At 40.0% G+C, this 27,234-nt stretch overlaps 1 protein-coding gene across 1 annotated transcript in view; it reads left to right on the top strand.

The window, feature by feature from the left end:
• Positions 1-1,380: 1,380 nt before the first annotated feature.
• The window catches only part of DNHD1 (dynein heavy chain domain 1), an 87,095-nt gene continuing 61,241 nt past the window's right edge, over positions 1,381-27,234 (top strand). The window contains 7 exon segments of the mRNA XM_053560557.1: positions 1,381-1,478; positions 6,646-6,849; positions 6,926-7,036; positions 8,190-8,346; positions 26,116-26,370; positions 26,466-26,603; positions 26,729-26,780. Of these exon segments, the coding sequence (XP_053416532.1) occupies positions 1,396-1,478; positions 6,646-6,849; positions 6,926-7,036; positions 8,190-8,346; positions 26,116-26,370; positions 26,466-26,603; positions 26,729-26,780 (1,000 nt within the window). The 5' untranslated portion in view covers positions 1,381-1,395.

Below are 27,234 nucleotides of genomic sequence, written 5' to 3'. Positions count from 1 at the left end.
GACTGGGTGCTTGGCAGGGCTGGGGATTGGGTTAGGTATAGCAGCATGTGAGGCCTGAAAGAGGTAGCTGCACATACTCCTCCATCTCCATGACAATGCCATGTCTGAAGATTTGTACTAAGACATCAGGGCAGAAGGAGCCCACAGTTGAGATTGGACAAATCAGCATTCTTGGTTCTTTGATCTTCTGAATCTGCTATATCTTGTAGGATTTTAACTGCTGAGAAGTGAACATTTAGTAGCAATTATACCGTTTAAGATGTCCTTGATCCAACATCAAGGTCATAAACCCTATTGGTTTTTTGTTTCATTTTGTTTCTGAGTCTCCCTCTATTGCTCAGGCTAGAATGCAAGGATGTGATCACAGCTCATTCTAAACTTGAAAACCTGGGCTCTAGAGCCATCTTTGAGTAGCTGAGACAATAGACACACCCTACCATGGCAAGTTTTTTTTTTTTTTTTTTTTGGTAGAGATGAGGTTTTACTATGTTACCTAGGCTGGTTTTGAACTCCTGGCCTCAAGTGATCTTCCTATTCTAAACTATAAAATAGGATTGCTCTCTATTGATTTAATTAGGGTCATTTAATGTTAACTAGTATATTTTGACATATTAAGTCCAAGTTTAATCACTTCAGTGTGGGTTTTTGTTTTTACTTTTGTGCTTTGAGGTCACCTGAACTAAAATTATTAGTATAGGTAATTTGCTTTTGCTGACTAATTTTCATAATTTTGTTGATCAGTATGGTAGAAGAATAAGAAAATGGGAGTATTGGTACAGGCTTGAGGGGGCTGAAGGATGCACTATTAGATCACGGCAGAAAAACAAAGGATATGAAGTTATAAGTTGGGTGATAGTGGGAGAACAGTGAAGGTAATTGACATGGCATTCATGCAGATTTGAAAAGCAAGCATAATGAAAGCAAAGATAAGATATCAGATCTAAAGGTTAGGGAAGTTGACAGAGAGGGAATATCCAGAGAGGGAACTGTGGGCTTACAGGGTGATGAGTCCAGATAAAGTCTTCCCATTATTTGTACACAGTATTATGTAATACTGACCTCAATCGTAATTGATCCAGAATGATTTATCAGAAAGGAAAGGGTTGTTCATATACATGTTTGTGTGAATATAGTTGCCTGTTTTGCATGATTTGCTCCATATGTGACATCTTTGAATATAGATGATAGACAGAAAGGCTCTGACAATGTCATGTTGGGTCCCCTCTGGCGCCTGATCTAGCTCCTCCTTTCCTTGGCCAACAGCTTTGCTGCACTTTTTCTCTCCTGATTTTTTTGTCATACAGATCTCCACTTGACTATGAAGTTCCTGGGGAGAAGGCCTTCCAAAAGAGAAGCACTGGCTTCTCACCTGCTGTTTCTTCCCTGGGTAGCCAGATGAGGACCAGTCTGAAAACAAAGGGATACCTGGGAAAGATCCACTTCCTTTATCTCAATGTGGCTCCCAACAGGCACTTTAGGTAAGAGACTGTGTTCAGACCCTTTCTGCTCCTCTCCCTGCCTGATTTTCTCCTGTGCTATTTTCCTTTCCTCACCCCTCCCTGACTTACCCACATGCCCACGTCTTTCCCATCTTTTTTCCACATACTCCTTCTCCATCTCCCAGTTTTCCTCTGTCTTCCCTTCTCCTCAGCCTTCTCTTCACTTGCTAGCTCCTCTCTGCTCTTCTTTACTCTCACAACTTTGTGTCATAGTCCTCCTTTTCTCATTTTTGGCTCTTCTTTATTCTATCCTAGAACTTTTGGTCATAGCCTTAAAAGAGAATTTTATGCAATCACTTCCAATTCCAATGCAAGAATCAGGTGGTCAAATCTTTGCAGTATAGGGAAACTATCCTAAGGCATTCTATTCCTTAAATTAGTCAAATTCACCTTTCTTTAAACTTCTACCTCCTGGTCCTAGTTTTATCTTTGGGGCTATACAAATAAGCCTCCTTCCACGTGACTTAAGAGGTATTCATCCACTTTCTCCTATTAGATCTCTTCCCCATGCTCAAACTCCTGGGCTCAAGCAATCCTGCCTCTGCCTCCCAATTTTGTAGAGATAGTCTCTCTCCCTGTTGTCAAGCTGATCTTGTTTTCTTGGCTTTAAGAAATCCTCCCACCTTGGCCTCCCAAAGTGTTAGGATTACAGGTATGAGCCACCGCATCTGGCATAAATTTTACCTGTTAAAAAGCCCGGCTCAAGTCCTATATTTTCCTGGAAATAATAGTAATGATTACCATTAATAATAGTAATGATTACCATTAATCCATTTCAGTCATTGTGGCAATAAACACATGACATGTGTTACATAATCTTCACCTACCAGGTAGGTGCCATTATTATTTCCATATATGAGATAAGTAGACTGACTCATAGGAAGGTTAAGTAATTTGTCCAAAGCCACATACTAAGAGGTGGAACCAGGACTTGAACCTAGGACTATCCTAACTCAAAACTTCATGCTTTTTTTTAATTTGTTTTGTTTGTTTTTTTTCTTTTGTAGAGACAGAGTCTCACTGTACCACCCTCGGGTAGAGTGCCATGGTGTCGCACGGCTCACAGCAACCTCTAACTCTTGGGCTTACGCGATTCTCTTGCCTCAGCCTCCCAAGCAGCTGGGATTGTTTTGTTTTGTTTTTGAGACAGAGTCTCAATCTGTCGCCCTGGGTAGAGTGCCATGGCATCACAGCTCACAACAACCTCAAACTCTTGGGCTTAAGCGATTCTCTTGCCTCAGCCTCCCAAGTAGCTGGGACTATAGGCGCCCACCACAACGCCCAGCTATTTTTTTGTTGTAGTTGTCATTATTGTTTAGCAGGCCTGGGCCAGGTTCAAACCTGCCAGCCCTGGTGCAGGTGGCCGGTGCCCTAGCCGCTGAGCTACAGACACAGAGCCCTAAAACTTCATGTTCTTAGGCAGTATCTGATGCAGCCTCCGCTAGGACCTTATTTCCTATGCACACTGATCTCTTTCTCCTGAACTAATGATCTGTATCATTAATTCATTTACTGATCAATTCATCTAAGAAATGTTCACTGAGAGCATGCCAGTTATTAAATGATCATCTCTTGACTCTAATTCTACTTTTCTCTCTCTGCTTTGTGATACTGGGGCTGGAACTCTGCAAACATTATTTCTCCTTTTTTAGCAGACTTCCTATTAAGTTTGATTAATGGGGATTGCTAGAAGGAGACTAGACAGCATAAGAGGAGAAAGGGTTAGCCTCTTCCTTTGCTTGCTCTTCCTATCATTGTTGCCCCAGCAACAGTCCGTAACACTGGCAGCAGCAGGTACTTTCTGAATCAGCCTCTTTATAGTCCCGAGGAGTACCAACACCAGTCGGTGACAGCTTTCTTTCAGAGCTCCAAGTCTCAGCTCTGTAAAGCCCTTCCTCCAAACTCCTCAGGTATTAATAGCAGCCACCCAACGACTCCTGCTTAGAAATCTGAATCCCAACTCCACAGGCCTTCCTCCAAACTCGTTAGGTGCTCATAGCAGACACCCAGTGTCTCCTGCTTAGAAATCGGAATCCCAACTTGGCAAGGCCTTCCTCCAAGCTTATAGCATCTAATAATCCAAACCTTTCCCTTTGTTCCTCTAATACTAGAGCTGGTATGTCCTCCAGTTATTATCTCTGTGCTACCTTAGTGTTCCTTTTTCTCTTTCTCAGTCCTCTGACACCTTTTAAAAAACAAATTCTCTTTTTAAAATTGAATTTGTTGAAATGCCTAGTAGAGTTTCTGTTTACCTGATTATACCCTGATTGACATAGTACTTGGCATTATGAGTGGTCCCAGGAAACTATCCTCAAATATGAGATTCTCATATTTGGTCTTGAACTGTATTGAGTTTTTTGCTAATGGGAATTAGGATGCTAGTAATCCACAACATGTAGTGGCATCACAGTGAATTAAATTATCATTTGTGGTTGAATGTGACGAATTATCTACTGACATCTGGTGGCTGCTGCACTTGACCATCATAGCAGTTATGATAGTAATGGTAGCAATATGGAATGGTAGTGATGGAATGCCTACTGACCACAATGGAGAGCTTAAATAAAATAAAGAACAAGCTTAGGGCTTTAAAGTATTGGCATCAGTCATAATCAGAGAAGCATCACAATCAAAGATAATCAAGCACATAAAGAAACAAGAAACCATGAGCAAGAAAACCAAAAAGCAGTGAATGATTACAGGGCCAAGACAAGCCAAAAAAGGAAACCCAGCTCAGTGAGTTTAGCACCAGCACCAGCACCAGCACCAGCTGCTTTTCCATAGACAGAAGCACGTGTTGATTCTAGGAGGTAGTTGGATATCAGTTTTACTATATATTCCTGACAGACCGAGAAGAGAAGCCAAGTTTCAACAGACTCAATAAACTAAATGAGTAAAAGTTGTAGTTCAGGCCCCACACCAAGGACAAAGGTGAATTTCTAGTTCAACTTTACTCCTATGTTGTAAGCATTTGACATCCCAACCTAAAGTTCAGGAGATTTGATTTGTGGTTCCTTGATGTGTTCGACCAGATATTCAGCCTAGTTTTTCTACTTGTTCTCAAGTGAGGGTATTTGCCCAAATTTCTAGTGTACTATCAATAGAAGTAGAGCTCTAACTTGTTGTTTAATTAAATTAATTAATTAATTATCCACATAATAGTTTTTTTTAAATGTGTTTGAATTTATCACATTTTTATTGTATTAGTTCTTGAGTTTGATTCATAGTTAGGAAGGAATTATTCTTCATCTTCTTAAAATCATCTTTGCTCAGCTGTCATTTCCCCACCCTTAGCACCCGTTTAAAATTACATTCCCTTTTTCCCTGGCACTACCCATTTTCCTTTTCCTGCTTTTCACCCCACCCCTTGTCCTATTATTTATCATGTTTATCATCTTTTTCCCCGGTAGAATGGGAGTTACATCAGGATAGGGAGTTTGTTTTGTTATACATGTATTTAGTGCTGTATCCTCAGGCTTAGAACAGTCTGGAATAGGGTAGAGACTCAGTAATTTTGTTGAATGAATGAATTGTTCAGATTAGCAACAAATTTGTAGGGGTTAATGATGAGTTTAGTATAGAACTTGCTGTGCTTTAAGTGCATGTAAGACATAGTTTGAGCTGTTTTAGAAACAGTTGAATGTTTGGGTCCAGGACACGGAAATCTCAGTTGGCCCCATTTACTCTGTAGTGTCAGTTAGTACTCCAGGTGATTCTGAGCCCTTTGAAGTCTAGGACTTTGTAGTCACCTTCTCTAACCATAATACTTGAAATTAGTTGTGGCTTAACCAAGTTCCATGAAAGTCAGGGACTGGATTTTTCTTGTGCAGTGGGTGACATAGCACTTGGCCTTAATATTTATAGAACGAATGAATACAAAGGGCAGTTGCCACTCACTGGGAGTGAGGAGAGTACTTCTAACTCCTAGCCATGTGTACAAAGAGCAGCCTCCATTAAGTAGGTCCTAGGGACAGGAGAAGCAGCGCTCAGTTAATATAAACTGGTACCCTGTGGGAAGCTAAATGGGCTATTGGTTAAAGGAGGGGGCTTGAGTTGGTTTTAAATCCTCTATTTTTCCATTAACTGTCTTGGGCAAAGTTTTAACTTCTCTTTGTTTCAGTTCTCTTGTCTGTGATTTGGGGATAATAATACTATACTTAAAAAGTCTAGTAACTTTTGTCAAAAAAAGAAATAAGATTTTTATATGATTTAACTTATTGAAGCCATTCTGGTACCTGTCTAAATGCTCTTAAGTCATTTGCTTAATAGTGTATTCTAGAAAGCTAGCAGAGATGAGACAGAGGAGGTTATTTTATCCCTTACGCATTATAAGACTTAGGATACAGCTTTTAAAGGGCATTTAAATATATTTAATGCTTAAATATACCCCACATTACTGGCTCCAAGTTATGTAAACAAAATTGCAAAATAAATCCTTTATTAAATGCTCCCAAATATAAATTATGTTAACTGGTCAACTGTAGCCAGATAACGCCTATTAGATAAGTAGATATAAATTGCATTTACTGTGGGATGTAGGTGCATTTTGCTGAAGTAGGCAGGCTAAGACCCATTAAGATTTTAAGATAGCTGTGGAGGTACTTATCTGGTTCACTAGGTTGTAATTTTCCTTTTTATTTGCCTGTGACTAGTCTTCTAGTCTCTCCCTGCTTTTTTCCACTCTGAATTACTCCAATTCTCTTTGACTATCTTTAGGTATCTAGGTATACATGTATTTTATCATTTCTAGTATGAGTTTTTTTCACATTTCAACATCTCTGAATTGTGATACATCTTACAAATTAATGGAATGTCATATTAGAGGCATTTTTATCTTAGTGTTTCATAAAATAATGTTGGGCTTATGATTGATTATGGTTTAGATTTGATGGGATATATGATATCTGGGTCTAGAGATATGAACTGGAACTGGATAGGTCTCAGTTATCTTTGGCTTTAAGTTCTTCTTAATCTTCTTAACATTTGCTTAATCTTTCTAGTTTGAAAGTCATTCTTTATTCTTTTTCCTCTTTCTACTACTACCACCTTCTGTTCTGCCTCCTCTTTTCATCTCCTTCAGCCATCCTCCTTCTTGAAGTCTGCACACGTTCCCAGGGCTCCCACTGATCAGAGCTCTTTTTTAAAGGCCCTATGACTTGATGGTGGTGCCACCCAACAAGGTGAATCCTGAGCACTACATCTTCTCTCCCTTTGGAATCTTGCATGTACATCCTGTGGAAGGTAGTGAGACGATGACGCTGGGTACCTGGCACCGCCACTCTGTTCTCTGGCAGCAGCTCCAGTTCATTCCGTTCTTTAAGTATTGCCTCTTACGCAAGTCCTTGACCTGGTAAGTGATGATGAGTGTGGGATTTGAGGGAAATGGAAGAGAGCAACTGCATATTGTCACGATCTCTAATCCGTAGTTGGAAGAAGAACGTGAAGTTGTGTGAATTACATCAGCTCCGGACTTTCCTAGGAAATCATCTGCTCTTTGCTGTGCCCCACTTTGGAGCTGGGCTACTCCACATTAGCAGGTGAGGTCTTAAAAACACAATTTTAGAGGACTTTTAAAAATTAGTTTTACAAAATGTAGTAACATTTTCATTTTAGAAAATTCAGAAAATACAAAAAAGCACAAAGGAAAAACACTTTATTCCCATCACCTGTAAGTCACCAGTATGAACATTTTGTTGCTTATCCTTCTAGTCTTATTGATTTACTTATTTATTTATTTTTTGAGACAGAGTCTCACTCGGTCACCCAGGCTAGAGTGTCCTGGCATCAGCCCAGCTCTCTGATCCTTCTGCCTAAGTCTTCCGAGTAGCTGAGACTGCAAGCACCTGCCACAATGCCAGCTAATTTTTCTATGTTTAGTAGAGTGGGGTCTTGCTCAGGCTAGTCTCAAACTCCTGGGCTCAAGCAATCCTCCTGCTTCAGCCTCCTGAGTAGCTGGGACTATAGTCACCTGCTATAACACCTGGCTAATTTTTTTTATTAGAGATAGGATCTCGCTGTTGGCTCAGGCTGGTCTTGAACTCCTGAGTTCAAGGGATCCTCCTGCCTCAGCCTCCCAGAGTGCTAGGATTACAGGCATGAGCCACAATACCTAGTCCCATCTAGTCTTTTTTAAAATCACATGCAAAATGTGTTATACCTAACATACAGTTTAATAACCAGTGTTTTTTTCCCTCTGAATCACATATTTTGAGCATATCTCCATACATGATTATGATCATTCTGTGGAGTTCTTTTTGCGGGTAGGGGAGATTGTATAACAGAGGTGGGCTTCCTCAGGGATGGTCAGCCCATAGAGAAGTTACAGTTTAAAACCTTTAGCTTACCTATTTCAAAGAAAAGCCTCTGCAGTCTGTCCTTCTAAGTCAGACCTTGGGACCCATTTGACCTTCTGTCCTGGCAGAGAGGTTACTAGATATAAACATTTAGATAAAAACATTTACACATATCCTGAGCCTTTCTCAAAGATTTCCTCAGCCAGCAACTTTCTGTGCTTGTACTCTTCTGAAGACCTCTCAAGAGGGAGCTGTCATTGTTGGTCACTGTCGGAAATATCACAATCTTGGTAAACATTTTCCCGGTCTGGGGTAAGCTGGGCTAAGAAGAGGTCAAGGGTGTTTAAGGAAGAAGGGCTGGAATGTCAGTTCTGACCAGCTTAGCCTTTGGTTCCAGGCTTCTGCAGGAGCTACACTCTGTGTCCTGGCTACCTCAGGAACAGGATCAGTGCTATGAGCTGCTGGACCTGCAGAAGGCTCTAGTTAAGGAGAGGCACAAGGGTCTACGGCTGCTCCATCGCTGCCTGAACTTCTGCACATCCATTCTTCAACTGGTAAGAGGTTCTAGTTTATTGTGAACCCCCCAGAGTTGCCATCTTCCTTAAATTCTTCCTGGTTCCACTGTGTGACCTGGGCTCTGCAATTGGTTCAGAGCCACTGTCGTGCCCAGCAACAGCAATTTCTACTCTGAGATGGATGGATCAATAACAGGTAAGTCAGAGGCTCAGATTCAACCTTTCCTTAAGTGTTGGTCCTGTGTTAGGAGCAGGGAGACGGACCACAACATCTATTTTGTCTGTTATTTGACCTGACATTAGGGAATTATGGAATTCGAGAACTGAAATCCTGATCTTGCATGCTGCTCGGCTTGTCTTTGAACCTGTCTTAACCTTTGGCAGGCTACCGTTTAGGTGTATGCGTGCCATGATTGAGTCCTTTCTAGTTATGCCTACTTGCATCTGCGCTACATGCCCCTACCCTACCTCTTATCCTTGGCCTGTTATTGTGGTTTGCTTTCATGTGTATAGATAGTCAAGTTTGCTGAGATCTTGGGAAAATGAGTAGTGAAGTGAAGGAGGCACACATTGCCTGTCTTGAGCCAGGTTTGGGGTTATGCATGTTGCTCCAAACTTTATCAGCGGTGGTTAATCACAAAGGACAGAACCCTGAAGTCTCAAAGATGGCCTTCACTGCAAGGAATTTCTATTCCCAGGAGGAAGTATGACTTTCATGGATTGCTCTTGGTTGAAATCTTAAATATTTTAAGTATCTATGATAAAAAAATTCACTAAATTTTAAATAGTGAAACCCTTTACCCCTCCCAGAATTACCTGTCTTCCTTATCCTACTCTGTGTACTACTTTTTCGATTTTCCTTCTTGCCTTTTAAAATACCATGTAATTTACTTATTTTTTTAATTTAAAAAATTTTTTTTTGATTTTGTTTTTGTTTTCGTTTGAGAGCGAGTCTCACTTTGCCAAACTCCATAGATAATTTAAAGAGATTTATTTTGAGCTGAATATGAGTGACCATGGCCTATGCTATATAATCTCAAGAGGACTTGAGAAAGTTTGCCTAAAGTAGCTGGGTTAAGGTTGGGTTTTATATATTTTAAGAAGGTAGGAATTATCAGTAAAATTAAAAATCAGGCTGGGACTGGTGGCTCACGCCTGTAATCCTAGCACTTTGGGAGGCCAAAAGTAGAGATTCACTTGAGACCAGGAGTTTGAGCCTGAGGAGGAGCAAGAGCAAGACCCCGTCTCTACAAAAATAGAAAAATTAGCCAGGTATGGGTGGTATGTATACGTAGCCCCAGCTACTTGGGAGGTTGATTTAGGAGGACCGCTCAAGCCCTGGAGTCTGAGGTTGCTGTGAGCTATGATGAGGCCACTGAACTGTAGCCCAGGAGACAGAGCAAGACCCTGTCTCAAAAGAAAAAAAAAAATTATAAATCAGTAACATTGCAAGTATACATTGGTTTGGTCAGGAAAGATAGGATTTCTCAAAGCAGATTATAGGGAGGGGTTAGAGATTCTTTGATTTGTAATTGGTTAAAGAAATAAAGCTTAGTCTAAAGGCTTGGAATCAGTAGAAATGAATTTTTTTATTTCTTTATTTTTTATTAAATCATAGCTGTGTACATTAATGCATTTATAGGGTACAATGTGCTGGTTTTATATACAATTTGAAATACTTACAACAACTAGTTAACATAGCCTTCACTGCACTTTCTTTTTTTTTTTTTTTTTTTGTAGAGACAGAGTCTCACTGTACCGCCCTCGGGTAGAGTGCTGTGGCGTCACACGGCTCACAGCAACCTCTAACTCTTGGGCTTACGCGATTCTCTTGCCTCAGCCTCCCGAGCAGCTGGGACTACAGGCGCCCGCCACAACGCCCGGCTATTTTTTGGTTGCAGTTTGGCCGGGGCTGGGTTTGAACCCGCCACCCTCGGCACATGGGGCTGGCGCCCTACTCACTGAGCCACAGGCGCCGCCCTCACTGCACTTTCTTAATTATTGTTAAGACATTTATACTCTACACTTAGTAGATTTGACATGTACCCTTGTAAAATGCACCATAGGTGTGGTCCAACCAATTATCCTCCCTCCAGCCATCCTCCCCTCTCCTCCCCTTCCTCTTTCCCTTTCACCTTGGGCTGTAGTTGGGTTATAGCTTAAATATGGAAGTGTGGATGATTATATATTAGTTTCATAGTAGAGCTAAGTACATTAAATGCTTTTTCTTCCATACTTGAGATACTTTGCTAAGAAGAATATGTTCCAGCTCTATCCATGTAAACATAAAAGAGGTAAAGTCTCCATCTTTTTTAAGGCTGCCTAGTATTCCATGGTGTACATATACCACAATTTATTAATCCATTCATGGGTCGATGGGCACTTGGGCTTCTTCCATGACTTAGCAATTATGAATTTGGCTGCAGTAAACATTCTGGTACAAATATCTTTGTTATAAAGTGATTTTTGGTCTTCTCAATATATATCTAGTATAGGAATTGCAGGATTGAATGGCAGGTCTATTTTCAGATCCCTAAATGATCTCCAAACTTCTTTCCAAAAGGAACATATTAATTTGCATCCCCACCAGCAGTGTAGAAGTGTTCCCTTTTCTCCACATCCACGCCAACATCACTGGTCTTGGGGTTTTGTGATATGGGCTAATCTTACTGGAGTTAGATGATATCTCAAAGTAGTTTTGATTTGCATTTCTCTGATGATTAAGGATGATGAGCATTTTTTCATATGTCTGTAGGCCATGTGCCCGTCTTCTTCAGAGAAGTTTCTATTCACATCTTTGCCCAAAATGAGATGGTATCACTTGTTCTTTTCTTGCTAATAGGTTTGAGTTCTCTGTGGATTCTGGTTATCAAACCTTTGTCAGAGATATAACCTGCAGATATCTTTTCCCATTCTGAGGTCTGTCTACTTGCTTTACATACTGTGTTCTTGGCTGTGCAGAAGCTTTTTTCATACTGTTATACTATAAGTCTGTAGCATGGCACTGGCACAGAAACAAAGGTAGATGTATGGAACAGAATAGAGAAGAACCCAGCTACTTATTGTCATTTGATCTTTGATAAGCCTATCAAAAACATTCAGTGGGGGAAAGACTCCCTATTTTACAAATGGTGCTGGGTGAACTGGCTGGCGACCTTAGAAGACTGAAACTGGATTCCCACCTTTCACCATTAACAAAAATTGATTCTCATTGGACAAAAGATATAAACTTAAGACATAAGGGCAGCGCCTGTGGCTCAGTGAGCAGGGAGCCGGCCCCGTATACTGATGGTGGTGGGTTCCAACTCAGCCCCGGCCAAACTGCAACAAAAAAAATAGCTGGGCGTTGTGGCAGGAGCCTGTAGTCCCAGCTACTGGGGAGGCTGAGGCAAGGGAATCGCCTAAACCCAGGAGTTGGAGGTTGCTGTGAGCTGTGATGTCATGGCACTCTACCGAGGGTGATAAAGTGAGACTCTGTCTCTAAAAAAAAAAAAAAATAATAATAATAATAATAATAAACTTAAGACATGGAACTACAAAAATACTAGAAGGGAGTGCAGGGAAAACACTGGAAGAAATTGGCCTGGGAAAATATTTTATGAGGAGGATCCCCCAGGCAATTGAAGCAACACCCAAAACGCATGAAAGTTTTAAGTTAAGATAATAAACTCTGCTAAGCAGAGAGCAAGTTACAATATACCAACCAAAGTGATAATAATAAGCAATTTGATGGCCTGCAGGTGTGCCTTAGGTCCTATTTACAACTAGTCTAAAGGCCAAAAGGGAAGGGGTGGCTGGGCACCTGTAGGTCAGTGGTTAGGGGCCAGCCACAGGCTCCGGGCGGGGCTGGTGGGTTCAATCTGGCCCAGGCTTGCTAAACAACAACAACAAAATAGCCTTTGTGGTGGGTGCCTATAGTCCCAGCTACTTGGGAGGCTGAAGCAAGAGAATAGCTTGATCCCAAGAGTTTGGGGTTGTTGTGACCTATGACGCCACAGCACTCTACCAAGGGTGACAAAGTGAGACTCTGTCTCAGTTAAGAAAAAAAAGAATGAGCCATGTCTGTCTTCCATTTCATTTATGACTTGAGATCTCAGTTTTAAGGTTTATCTGGGGTCTTCTTGGCCAACATGGGGTCTGTTTAGTCATCAAGCCAGCTTAGGACTTTAATTTTGGTTTACATTGCCTAAAGGGGAAATTTATAATCTCTCTTTGGGTGGTATAGGAGAAAGGGGCAGGCTCAGCACTTGTAGCACAGTGGTTACAACGCCAGCCACATACACTGAGGGTGGCAGGTTTGAACCCGGCCCAGGCCAGCTAAACAACTGCAAAACAAACAAACAAACGAACAACAACAACAAAAAAAACAGCTGGGCATTGTGGCGGGCACCTGTAGTCCCAGCTACTTGGGAGGCTGAGGCAAGAGAATCACCTAAGCCCAAGAGTTGGAAGTTGCTTTCTACAGAAGGTGACGTAGTGAGACTCTGTGTCAAAAAAAAAAAAAGAAAAACAAAGGGGCAGCCAATGGCATCAGCAGTGTCAGGATCTAGAGCAGTGTCTTTCCACCTTTTTTTTTTTTTTGAGACAGAGCCTCAAGCTGTTGCCCTGGGTACAGTGCTGTGGCATCACAGCTCACAGCAACCTCCAACTCCTGGGCTCAAGCCATTCTCCTGCCATTGCCTCCCAAATAGCTGGGACTACAGGCGCCCGCCACAACACCTGGCTATTTTTTGGTTGCAGCCATCATTGTTGTTTGGTGGGCCTGGGCTGGAATCAAACCCGCCAGCTCAGGAATATGTGGCTGGTGCCTTAGCCGCTTGAGCCACAGGAACCAAGCCTTTCCACCTTCTTTATCTCATGCATATTTGAACCTATGGTTAAACTTCCGTGGCACACTTAAATTATGGTGATAAAAAAAAAAGAGAGGGAAAAGAATATACTTACTGTGCTTTGAACTTTTTCTGAAAATAATGTAATTAATGATCTTTAAAAATTTTTGAGGCACACCTAAAATCTTTCATGGCATACCAGTGTGCCTTGCCACATGGGTTGAAAATCACTGATATGGAGCCATGGTGCTGAAGTGAAAAGGAGGCACGACCTTAGCCTCCAGACAGCAAATGCTGGACCTGCTATTGTACCAAACAAAATAGGGCATGAGAAGGGCGGAGCTACTTCAGTCTTTCCCTATTTCCTAATTCCTAAATTCCACCTGTGTTTGAATGTTATAAAAATATTCATAACTTTTTGAAATTCAGTAGTGAATCTTAAGTATAATTTACATGCAGTAACCAAGTTTTAACTATATGGTTTACTGAATTTTATGCATTTGTATACACACTGTGCACCCATGTGAACTTGCCCAGATCAGGATAGGGAACATTTGCCTCACTTCAACAACTTCTTGGTGCCCTTTTGTTGATATTCACACAGAAGTAGCTACTACTCTGATGTCTGTTAGAAAAGATTAATTTTTTATGATTTTGAATTTTATATAAATGGAATTGAACAAATATAAGCTCCTTTTTGTCTGGCTTTTTCTACTCAATTTTATGTTTGTGAGATCTATCCATAATGTTCTAGGTAGCAATGGTTCACTCTTTTTTGTATTGTTTCTGCTCAGTAATCGAGTTCCTTTCCCACTGCCCAGAAGGAAGCCATACACGGCGACATCAGAGGTTGCAGCAGAGAAAGTTTAATATTGCAAGGAACTAACCAAGGAGATGGGAAGAAGTTTCTTAAATCTCTTTCCCCGATTTTGGGGATAACTTTTTTATTTTTCAATTTTGGGGGGCGGGATAACTTTTTTAAAGGTAGTTTGGTGAACAAAGGGCTAGGGAATTGGGTTGCTGATTGGCTAGGGATAAATCCTTAGGATTTGGAATCAGAAATAGTCTTCTTGGCTGAGACAGTTCCTGCATAGAGGGTCACAGGACCTGTTGAGTTAGTTCCCACACCTGGTAACTGGCCTGGTTGGTGGTGTTTGGTCCCCCGAAATACAGAGTCTGGAAGATAGCTCAAAGATCAATCTTATATTTAATAATAGTGATTGATATTAGCTGTAAAAGTTATTGGGCAAATCACAAATCATACATCAGTCAAGGATACATGACTCTTAAGCAGTAAGCAATTATAGGAAGGCAAGCTATGAAACAATGGCTGGTTAACTTTTAGCTATATCTATACTTCTGTAGAAATCAGAATTTTACCATAGTTCTTGCCGTGATGGACTTACATTACTTTAATATAGGTGGTTTCAGTATTGCTATATAATATTTCAATGAATGAATTAGTACAGGTTTTTTTTTAAAGAAACAGGATTTTGCTGTGATGCAATCAGAGCTCATTGTGTTTAGCCTTGAACTCCTGGGCTCAAGTCATCTTCTTGTCTTAGCCTCTCAAAGTAGCTGGGACCACAGGCACAAACCACCATGCCTCACTAACTCTTCTACTTTTTATAGAGATTGGGTCCCTCTGTCACCTAGGACTGGTCTCAAATTCCTGGCCTCAAGTGATCCTCCTGCCTTGGTTTCTCAAAGTGCTGGGATTATAGGTGAGAACCACTGTGCTCAGCCTATACCACAATTTATATACCTATTATCCTATTGATGGACATTTGGATTGGTTGCATTTTTTACTGTTATGAATAATGCTGCTGTGGACATTCTTGTACATGTCTTTTGATGAACAAAAACACTCATTTCTTTGAAGTACATAGTTATAGAAGTGGAATTGCTGGAATAGGGTATACACATGTTTTGCAGTACCAAACAGGTTTTCTAGAATAGTTGTACTAGTTTACATTCTTATCAGAAACATATATTTCCAATTGGATTCTTACCAGCACTTAGCATTGCTAGAGTTTTTAATTTTAGCCAAACTGGCAGGTGTACAGTAGTATCTCACTGTAGTTTTAATTTGTGTTTTTATGATGACTGATTATGTTGAGCATCTTTTCAAATATTTATTGACCATTTTGGTATATGCTCTTCCATGAAATATCCAATATTCTTGTTCATTTTAAATAGGTTGTTTGTTTTCCTACTAATTTGTAGGAGTTTGTGAAATAATAAGAAATATATATAGGGGGTCCATAAAGTTCATGTGCAATTTACTATGTTATTTTATTATTTGAAAAAAAAAATAAACTATTTTTATTTATTTTTTTTTTGAGACAGAGCCTTATTATGTCACCCTCGGTAGAGCACCATGGCATCACAGCTCATAGCAATCTCAAACTCTTGGGCTTAAGCAATTCTCTTGCCTCACCCTCCCAAGTAGCCACTATAGGCGCCTGCCACAATGCCCAGCTATTTTCTTGTTGCAGTTGTCATTGTTGTTTACCTGGCTTGGGCCAGGCTCAAACCCGCCAGCCTTGGTGCACGTGGCTGGTGCTGTAACCACTGTGCTACAGGCGCCAAGCCTATGTTAAACTATTTTAAATTGCACACGAACTTTGTGGATACACCCTTGTGTGTGTGTGTGTGTGTGTGTGTGTGTATGCTAGGCATCGTGAAAGTTTTGATTTATACAAAAAATAAGAAATGTAAAATCATTTTTTTTCTTGAGACAGTACTTTTATGTTGCCCTGGGTAGAGTGCTATGGCATCACAGCTCACAACAACCTCAAACTCTTGGGTTTAAGTGATTCTCCTGCCTCAGCCTTCCAAGTAGCTGGGACTACAGGCACCTGCCACAATGCTTACCTATTTTTTTGTTGCAATTGTTATCAATGTTGTTTAGCTGGCCTGGGCTGGGTTCAAACCCACCCACCTCGGTGTATATGACCAACACCCTAACCACTGGGCTACGGGCACAGAGCCAGAAATGTAAAATCGTTTTGATTACTATAGTTTCCCAAAATAATTGCCCTGACATTCTGTGTACTTTAGCATTTTTGTAAACATCCCTTCCACTCATTTTTTTTTTTTTTTTTTTCAAATTCTGTTAAGCCAACTTTTGTAGGCTTGAACACCTTCTTTAAGGCTAGAGAACTTTCTTCTGCACATGCAATTTTTTGCTGTAGAGGCCAGGTCAGGTTACGGGCGCAGATGAGTCAGACATTTAACCTCTGTGGACTCCTGGAACTGCATGGTGATATTGGCTGTATAGGTGGATGCATTGTCATGGTGCGAGATGGTCCCCCACAGTGCTGTCCTGGTCACTATTCCTGAAGCTTCACAAAAACTTTTGGTAGGCATACTGTTGTGTACCACCGAGTGGTAATAGTCCTTTGTTCCTTCAGAGGCACAGTTGCAACATGACAGTTTTTAGAGAAGAATGTTGTTGCCATTTTCTTTCCGACCCTTCAGGGCTGCTTCACTTTTGTTGGTGGATTTTCATCAGGAAAAATCCACACCAGCAACTGATGCTTATTCTTTGCATCAAAACTGATAAACCCAGGTTTCATAACCAGTAACAATGTCAGAAACGCATCTAGCCTTGCCTTGGTAGAACCTGACCAGCATTTCTTCACATCCTTCAACATGGATGTGCTTTTTGCTCATCCGTCAACATATGAAGCACCCATCAGGATGAAATGTTCCTGACTCAAAGATATTCGTGTGGGATTTTGGACACTGCAGGCGATCCAATCTGTAGTACCAGTTATTTAAGCAATCTTGCCTACACAATGAAGCTTCCATAAAAGCTCAAAAGGATGTTTTAGAAAACATCTGAGTTGGTGAACATATATATCTCCTTGAAGGGTGGCGGACCCCAGCTCCATGGAGCAGAAGTTCCTGTGCTGAGTACCTTCTTCTGGCTGTTTATCTGTATAATTATTAATATGCCAGCATGATATTATGAAATATATATTTGGTCTTCATCCTGGCATACAACTTCTAAAGTCTTTGGAATCTTCAAAGTGTTGTCTTTTTGTGTGTAATTTTGACTGGTAGCTTTAGGATGGGGCTAGTGGAAAGAGAAAGGCATGATTAGAGGGTTGAAACTTTTAGCTGCACCCTCCTCCAACTTCCTGGGAAGGGAAAGGGGCTGAAGGTCAAGTTAATCTCCAATAGCCAATGGTTTAATCAGTCACACCTACATAATGAAGCCTCCACAAAATCCCAAGAGGACAGGGTTCAGAGAACTTTTTGGATAACTAAACAGGGAGGTTTCTGGAGGGTGGTACTCCTGGAGAAGGCATAAAAGGTCTATGCCTCATCCCTCATACCTCACCATAGGCATCTCTTCATGTGTGTCCTTTGTAATGTTCTTTATAATAAACCAGTAACATAAGTCTTTCCCTGCACTCCAGCAAATTAAAGAGGGAGGCCATGGGAATCCCAACTTGCTAGTTGGAACTGGGTGGCTATCTAAAGTGGAACAGTTTTGAGGACTGAACCCTCAGCCTGTGGGATCTGATGCTACCTCCAAGTAGATAGTGTTGGAATTTAGTTAGAGTGTTCTCATCTGATGTCTGCTGCTTGGTAGTGGGAAAAGCCACCACGTTTGGTCCCAGTCCCCACGTTTGGTCCCAGAAGTATTCTTCTGTGTTAATGATTATTGTAGTGGTGTAAAAGCATTGGAAAACATGGTTTGAGTTCTTCCTAACATAAGTGTTTCCCTGAGTTACAACAGCTGCACATTTATCAATCCTGAGGAGGGAACTGCGGGAATCCTGATTTAAAGCCAGTAATTCAGAAGTGTAACAGCTATGGTTTGAATGTTTGTCCCTTCCAAAACTCATATTGAAATTCAGTTGCCACTGTTGTGATGTTAGGAGGTGATAGGGCCATGAGAAATCTCACCTCATGGGTCGGATTAATGCAATTCTAAAAGTGTGAGTTTGGGCCTCTTTTGCTCTTATGCCACATGAGGATCCTCTTTTGCCTCTTTTCTCTTCTGCCACGTGAGGACGTGAGATTCCTCCTTTCTGGAGGATGCAGTAAAAAGGCCCTTGCCAGATCTTGGACTTCCCAATTTCCAGAACTGTGAGAAAATATATTTGTATTCTTTATAAATTACCTAGTCTTAGGTATTCTGTTATAGCAGCACAAACAAACCAATACAATAGGTAATAACCTACTACTTTGTGATTGGTATCTGGAGAAGGCAGCAGTATTGTGAGACTGAGCCTTCAACCTGTGGGATCTGACATTTCTCTATGTAAATAGTGTCAGATTGAGTTAATTATGGGACACTTGGTGTCTGCTGAAGAATTATTTGTTGTATGAGAGGAAAAAAACATACAGCTGGTATTAGAAGTGTTGTGTAGAGTGGCGTGTAAGAGTAGGAAAAATATCTTGATTTCTCCTCTCTTACAGAGTTCTTTATACACCCTAAATATGAGTTCTTTAAATAAATATTTGAGGTCTGAATTAAGTTTGTGAAATTGCCACTATGTGCTTATGTTGGCAGCACTGTACAAACAATTTGGCAAGGTTTCACAACCTGGTATATTGGTGTCTCACTGTTGTCTTCTTGTAGACATGTTGCAGTGTCTTCCTGAGTGGCATTCATTATTGTTGTGTGTGTTTTGTTTTGTTTTTTCAGACAGAGTCTCACTTTGTCACCCCCAGTAGAATGCTGTGGAGGCATAGTTCACAGCAACCTCCAACTTCTGGGCTCAAGAGATTCTCTTGCCTCAGCCTCCCAAATAGCTGGGACTACAGGTGCCTACCACAATGCCTGGCTATTTTTAGAAATGGGGTTTCGTTCTTGCTCAGGCTGGTCTTGAACCTGTGAGTTCAGGGCAGTGAACCTGTGAGTTCAGGGCATAACAGGCATGCACCACCACACCTGGCTTATCATGTGTTTTTATATGCCATCATGAAAATGTCAGAGTTTAAAGAACAAACCTTAAATTTCTGTTTAAATGTGGCATGAGTGGAAGTGAAATCAGAGACATGTTCAAGTTTATGGGGATAATGCCTTGAAGAAAACAGCACTGTATAAATGGATTAAAGATTTACTGGGAAGAGAGAAAGCGTCACTGATGAAGAGAGGCCAGGATGGCCAGTAACAAGCAGAACTGGTGAAAAAAATCACAAAATTTATTGAATTGTACATCAAAATTGTTTGCTGACTATGAGAATCATAGCAGACAAAGTAAACCGATAGAGAAACAGGAAAATATTAACTGAAAATCTTGGCCAACAATTCATGACTCTTGTATCACTACAATGCACCAGCTCACACAGTCTGTGAGGGAGTTTTTAGCCAGTAATTAAATAACTATATTGCGATACCCTCTCTACTCACCTAATTTGCACCCCCCCATGACTTTTTTCTTTATCCTAAGATAAGGAAATACTGAAAAGAAGATATTTTGATGACATTTAGGACATCAAGGGTAATACCATGACAATTCTGATGCCTATTCCAGAAAAAGAGTTCTAAAATTGCTTTGAAGGGTAGGCTAAATATTGGTATCAGTCTATATTGTCCCAAGGGGTGTACTTTGTAGGTGACTGTAGTGACATTCAGTAATGAGGTATGTAATACTTTTTCTAGGATGTGTTTGCAAACTTGACCTTGAATTGTAAACATTTTCTCCAAGTCTGTGGCTTACCGTTTCAGTAAATTTTTTTTAATTTTTTTTTTTTTTTGGATTTTTGGCTGGGGCTAGGTTTGAACCCGCCACCTCCGGCATATGGGACCGGCGCCCTACTCCTTGAACTACAGGCGCTGCCCAATTTTTTTTAATTTTTAAATTGTGTATCTTTTAGATCTTTTCAAGACTTGGAACCCTTTCACTATTTTAATCATGTCTTTTGATGAGCAGAAGGTTTTAATTTTCTTAAATTTCATTTTATCAATCTTTTTTGGTTAGTGCCTTGTTTTACTTTATTGAACCTTTTCATTCCTGGTTTAAGACATCTTTGTCTATCCCAAAGTCATGTAGATATTCTCTTATTTTTCTTCTAGATATGTTTAGCACTTTATCTTTCACATTTAGGTCTATGAACCATTCTAAATTATTTTTTATGTATGGTGTGGGGTCCTTACCCACATATTGCCCTTTAATGATTTAGATGGTTTAAGTTTTTCTCATTTAGTGATAAGACTTTCCTTTCTCCACTTAATAGTAAATATGTATTAGACAAAACTATTGTCTTATTCATTTATTCTCTATTATAAATTATTTTAATAATTGTAACCTACTTACACTTGCCTTTCAGTTTCTGATAGAGATTAAATATCCCCTCCTGCAATTATAGATTTGTTCACTTCTCCCTGCTGTTCTTTCAGTTTTTGCAGCATATCACATTTTGTGCATACAGGCTCATTTAATAACAAGATTTCTTAGTGACTTGCTTCTTTTACTGTTCTGAAAAGCCTTCATCCTTGGTATTGCTTTTCTTCCAGAGTTCTTCATGTTAACCATGTTTGTTTGATCTTTTTCTATTCCTTTGTTTTCAACCTTCCTTTATTATTTTGTTTTATGTGTATCTTTTATAAATTTCTAGAAAACATTTAGTCTGAGAGTCTATGTCTTATAATAGGTTTATCTCATTTATTATGATTACTGATAAGTTTAAGCTGATTTTTGCCATCTCGTTTTGGTGTTTTCTATTTCCTGTGATTAATATTTGATTTCTCCTTGTATTTCTTGTTTTTTATTGGATAGTTTACATTTTTGTTGCTATCACATTGGTCACTATGAAAGTTGTAAGACAGACTGTGTTATGGTCCATTATTTCACTTCCAATAAACACAGTCAACAGGGTTGTTGCTGATTCACCTGTGCAAATTTCAACTTGCTTGGCTTATCAGTGTTGCTGGGAGTGGTTCATTTGTTTCCATCCATGTGGTCTTTATGTTTCTCAAAATTTTCATAATGACCCACATATTGCCCTCTAATGATTTAGATGGTATGCATTTTATTCTTCTCATGGTTGCCCAGGTACTACTCAGTATTTACTCATCTTCTTAATTTTGGAATCTTGATTTTTTTTTTTTAATAGATTCTTGTAGCTGGAGGAGGCCATATGACTCAGTTCAGGGCAATGAAACCTAAGTGGAGATCACTGTATGCCTGCCTAACAGGTGTAGCTATTCAACTTAATATTTAATAATGATGTCTCTTTCATATCTTTTTGTCAAAATGCCTTCCTAGAGAGGCCTCTGTGGTCATCACATTTATTTTGCTAAGCACATTATCCCAAAGGGTCATGCATTTTAAGATTGCAGATGCTCACTATCAACAGCACTTCTATCTCTCTTTTTAGTTTTTTCATAGAACTAATTACCTTTTTACTGCAATATAAAACATGTATTTATTATATTTTTCGTCCTCTCTCAGAGGGCAGGGATTTTGTCTGTTTTATTTTTTTTCTATTTTTCTATTTTATTTTATTTTACAGAGATAAAAGAAAAACCCAAAGCAGAAGAACCAGAAATACCAGCAATTATAAACATTCCTCAAGAGATTCCTCCAGAAAATGATGTCTAAGTTTTGTTTTCTTTTTTTTTTATTTTTTGAGACAGAGCCTCAAGCTGTTGCCCTGGGTAGAGTGCTGTGGCATCGTAGCTCACAGCAATCTCAAACTCCTGGGCTCAAGAGAGTCTCCTGTCTCCGCCTCCCAAGTAGCTGGGACTACAGGCGCCCGCCACAACGCCCGGCTATTTTTGGTTGCAGCTGTCATTGTTGTTTGGCGGGCCTGGGCTGGATTCGAACCTGCCAGCTCAGGTGTATGTGGCTGGCGCCTTAGCTGCTTGAGCCACAGGTGCCGAGCCATTTTGTTTTCTTTTAACAATTCTCAACCATAAAATTGTAGCCCAGTGGAATATACATATTAGTATTTTGTGTGATTTTTCTTAAAATATTTACAGTGTTCATTAATATTTTAGCTTAGCCTTTTCTTCCACTTATAAATCATATCCGAAAAAAAGAACATTTTTTTAGGCCCTACCATATAAATAATATCCTCTGTGTGTGTGTGTGTGTGTATGTTTGGTGGGGGGAGACTAGGAGAAGGAAGAGAAGATGCATCGTGGGTGTGGTCCCACCAATACACCTTCCCTCTGCCCATCCTTCCCCCTCCCCTCCCCTCCCTCTCCCTCTTCCCCATATTGTTAGGTTATAATTGGGTTATAAAACTTTCATATGAAAGCCATAAATTAGTTTCATAGTAGGGCTGAGTACATTGGATACTTTTTTCTGCCATTCTTGAGATACTTTACTAAGAAGAATATGTTCCAGCTCCATCCATGTAAACATGAAAGAAGTAAAGTCTCCATCTTTCTTTAAGGCTGCATAGTACTCCATGGTGTACATATACCACAATTTATTAATCCATTCGTGGATCGATGGACACTTGGGCTTTTTCCATGACTTAGCAATTATGAATTGGGCTGCAATAAACATTCTGGTACAGATATCTTTGTTATAATGTGATTTTTGGTCTTCTGGGTATATACCTAGTTTTTGTCTGTTTTATAACCCAGTATATCCCCAGTGCTTATTACAGGGGATAATGCTATATAGTAGTTGCTAAATGAATATCAATTGAATTAATGAATGCCAAGTGTGAATTTGTATCTATATCTTTCTCTCAGCAGAAAAATAACCTTAGCATTTTCCTCTTCTCTCTATTCTTTCTATTACTCTTATATTGATATCTTCTGGAATTTTCTTTGAAATTGTTACAAACATTCTCATTTTATAACCCACCCATTTGTCTTAGTTTGTTCACACCTATACAACAAATACCACAATGTGGCTTATAAACAAGAAACATTTATTGCTCATACTTCTGGAGGCTAGAAGTCCATGATCAAGGTGCTGGTAAATTTGGTGTATGGTAAGGCCCCGATCCTCATAGATGGCACCTACTTGCTGCAGAAGGTACTATATTGCTCTCTAAGGCTGTTTTGTAAATAAACAAAGGTTGAACATATTGAGGTGTACAAAGACATGATTTGATCTATGTATACACTGTGCCATGATTACTACAATCAAATTAACACATCCATCACCACTCTAATGCAATCTGATTCAGAGAGGAACTTGGGAACTGAGGGCAGCTATGATAGTCTTTATTAATCTCATGGTGGTAGGCAAACAAGCATGGGGAAATCCACATAGGCAGTAGGTCCAGTACACATATATACTAGGGGAACACAATAGTGGCAAAGTGCCATACAACAGTTGCATAATCATGACATCACTGTGTATAATTATGGCTATCTAAGAAAAACATAGTGCTTTCCAGCTGGACCATGAGCAAAAAAGCCCAAACAACTCTGTCTTGCCCCATACCACCTATGCTGTACATTAGATTCCCAGAACTTGTTTGTCTTATAACCCAAAGTTTGTATCCTTTTAATAGAACTGCCATATGATCCAGCAATCCCACTTTTGGGTATATACAATATTCAAAGGAAATATTTGGGTTCAAATATCTCAAAGAGATAATTTGCACCCACATGTTCATTGCAGAATTATTTACAATGCCCAAGATATAGAAATAACCTAACTGTTTATCAGTGGTTGGGTAAAGAAATTGTAATACATATTTGCAATGGAATATTATTTAGCAAGAAAAAGAAGGAAATTCTGCCATTTGGGACAACATGAAAGAGGATGGAGAACATTATGCTAAGTGAAACAAGCCAAAGAAAGACAAATGCTATATAATTTGGGATCTTTTTTGTCAGGGCAATAATCCCATTCATAAAGGAATCTAATCACATCCCCAAAGTCTCCACCTTTTAATACCATCACCTTCAGGGGTAGGATTTTATTTGTTTATTTATTTAATTTATTATTGTTTGTGATTCATTGAGGGTACAAAGAATTAGCTTACACTGATTGCATTTGTTAAGTAAAGTCCCTCTTATAATTGTGCAGGGTTAGGATTTTTCCATAAGAATTTTGGAGGGACGCAAACATTCAGACCATAGCACCATTCAAAATTAACCATATGTTTTACAAATTCCTTTGCCCATCAAAGCTTCTTGTAAACCATACTTTTTGCTCCTGGACTCATTGTCCTCTGTCTGAGATATACTATTCCTTTTCTTTTCTTTTTTTTTTTTTTTATGGAAGAATCTGTGTTTAATAAATTTTCTGATTCTTTTTATATACATAAAAAGGTCTTTTCCTTCACATGTTAATGATATTGTGGCTAGGTATAGAATTAAGGGTTTAATTTTTTTTTCTTATAACTTAGAAGCTATTTCCCTAGTGCTGCTATTTAAACAATTTATACTATAGAAAAAGCCCAAGTGCCCATCGATCCACGAATGGATTAATAAATTGTGGTATATGTACACCATGGAGTATTATGCAGCCTTAAAGAAAGATGGAGACTTTACCTCTTTCATGTTTACATGGATGGAGCTGGAACATATTCTTCTTAGTAAAGTATCTCAAGAATGGAAGAAAAAGTATCCAATGTACTCAGCCCTACTATGAAACTAATTTATGGCTTTCATATGAAAGCTTTATAACCCAGTTACAACCTAAGAATATGGGAAAGGGGGAGAGGGAGGGGACGGAGGGGGAGGATGGGCAGAGGGAGGGTGATTGGTGGGATTATACCTGCGGTGCATCTTACAAGGGTACATGTGAAACTTAGTAAATGTAGAATATGAATGTCTTAACATAATAACTAAGAAAATGCCAGGAAGGCTATGTTAACCCGTGTGATGAAAATGTGTCAAACAGTCTATAAAACCAGTGTATGGTGCCCCATGATCACATTAATGTACACAGCTATGATTTAATAATAATAAAATAAAAATAAAAAAACAGTGCTGGAACCCAGAAAAAAACAAAAGAAATTTAAAATGTATACTGATTATGTTTTGTTATAGTAATAATTATTATTTTTGTTGTTTGCATGGTTTTATACTAACTGACACTCAGTAGGCCCTTTCCATGTGAGATGATGCATTCTTTTTTTACAAACATTTACTGTGAACCACCCCATGTCAGGCACTGTGTTAAGCAATTGAAAAATGAGATAAGGTATGACAGAGACGGCTTCTTAAAGAGACTTATGTTCTAGTAGTTGAGTCACATGAATAACTGGATAATGATGATGTGCTGCACTGGACTTAGGGCTGTGAAGTGGAAAGGGTATTGTTAGGACATGAAGGAGTACACCTCACCAAGCCCAGGGGCATGTTTATATATCATATGCCTTGCTTGGGGTTCTACTGTCTTCTGCCTGGTCTCAGAAGACTGAGCCTGGTGCCCATGGAGAGCAGAGATAACAATTCTCAGACGCCAGTCAGTTCTAATCACCTGCTCTATGGAGCATCAAAAGGAATAGGAGAGCAGCAAGGTCAAAGGGTCCATCTAGCTAAACATAGCTTTCTGGTGTCTCCCCTCTACTCTTCAACAGGTCAAGCCCAGAGTGTTAGCAACTATTACTGCCTTTGTAAGCTGAGAAACCTCCCAGATCTGAACAGAATCCACAGAGAGGCTCCCAGGCTTTTCTCCTAAGTTGCCCCTCTACAGTGGGGCCCAGAAACAGCATCTACTGTACCATAAAGCAGTATTATGTTACTCAGCAGGTGACATCACCTCAGCCTAATGGTTGAAGTTTACACCCTGGAGGTATTGCTTAGACTTACTTTTCTAATCTTTTTGCATTGTGAACCTCTCTATTTACATATGCACAAATTTTATATTTGAGTTCCACTCTAAAGGCTGTTAATAGGCAGGCATGGCCTATCACATTAGCACAGTGATCTCTGAGTAATCTCTACTAAGAAGGAGCTCTTTGTGTGCGTATCTAGGTTCTAGTAACCTGGCTTCAAGACCTAAGAGTTTGCACAGACCTGTGGGTGGCTGATTTGCTCTCCACTCCCCCATTATCTGTGGTGAATTTCCACTCTCTATGCTGACAGATTCACGAGGACACATACCAAATGCAGCAGGGCCTGCAGGAGCGAGTGCAAAACTGCAACAGGATTAGGGTAGGCCAAGGCTCCATCTACCTTCAGAGGGTACAGCGTCAGCAGCTAAAGAAGAAGCTAGAGCAAGTAGAAGCCTGGTTGCTGCAGCTGGGAAAGTTTGCTCGCCTAGTCAACTACATGATTTGTCAGAGCCTTGTTTCTATCTTGGAAAAGAAGATTACCTCTTTTGTGGCCGACATCCTGCAAGTGAGGTGGTGGGTGTCATGTGTGGAGGTGGGCAGGCAGTCAAAGGCAAGATGAGAAGTAAATGTATCTAGCCTCTTGGCCTCCTTCTTTTATAGGCCCCGAGGCAGAAACCCTTCCTCTCATCACAGCTGATCTTCGATGATTATGGCCAGCTATCGCATGACCCCTGTATTGAAAATATGACCCAGATTCTAACAAGAGGCCTACAGTCTATCAAGACCTCTGCCCTGCAGGTATTCTGGATTGAACAGGGGAAAGAGCAGTGGGGATATCCTCTGTGGAATCAGACGCCCTCAACCTCATTTGAATTCCTCATTGTTTCCCTATTTCTGTCCCTTCTCCATATCCGGTCATGAAGATTATACAGTCTACAGATCAGAAGGCCTCCTGGAATTATCTGTATTCTGAAGGTATTCATGGAGACCAGGCAGTGGGTAGGAAGAGAAGGACATGTGTGGTGAAAATGGCATGGGAAGCGAGCAGGAGGCCCAGGCTATAGAGTCAGGCCTTGGGTGTGGATGAAGCAGCTGTAACCTGAGTATTGCACGTGTGGTTTGGGGGTAGGAGGGACAGGGGTGTTTTTGCTCCCTTTGTTCATGTGCTTATGTGTATGTGCATGCAACGATGTATGTGTGAAAGAGCGTGAGGACATTATCCTTCTCCTGATTCATCCAGAACTCTCTGAGGTTTTTCTTCTAATGTCATAACTGCATCTCATTTACTGTTGAATTTGATAAGTTAATTTGTACTTGTTTCAAGAGCTCTGCTCATTCAATATTTGTTTTATTTCGTACAGCTCCTTTTTATTTCATATAGAGTAATTTCTTAGTATTATTGAGATCTTTTATGGTTACCAATTATCAT

Source organism: Nycticebus coucang, chromosome 14, assembly GCF_027406575.1.
Source record: "Nycticebus coucang isolate mNycCou1 chromosome 14, mNycCou1.pri, whole genome shotgun sequence".
Lineage (NCBI taxonomy): Eukaryota > Metazoa > Chordata > Mammalia > Primates > Lorisidae > Nycticebus > Nycticebus coucang.
Note: the sequence above shows the minus strand (reverse complement) of the source record. Positions and strands in the feature narration are given on the sequence as shown.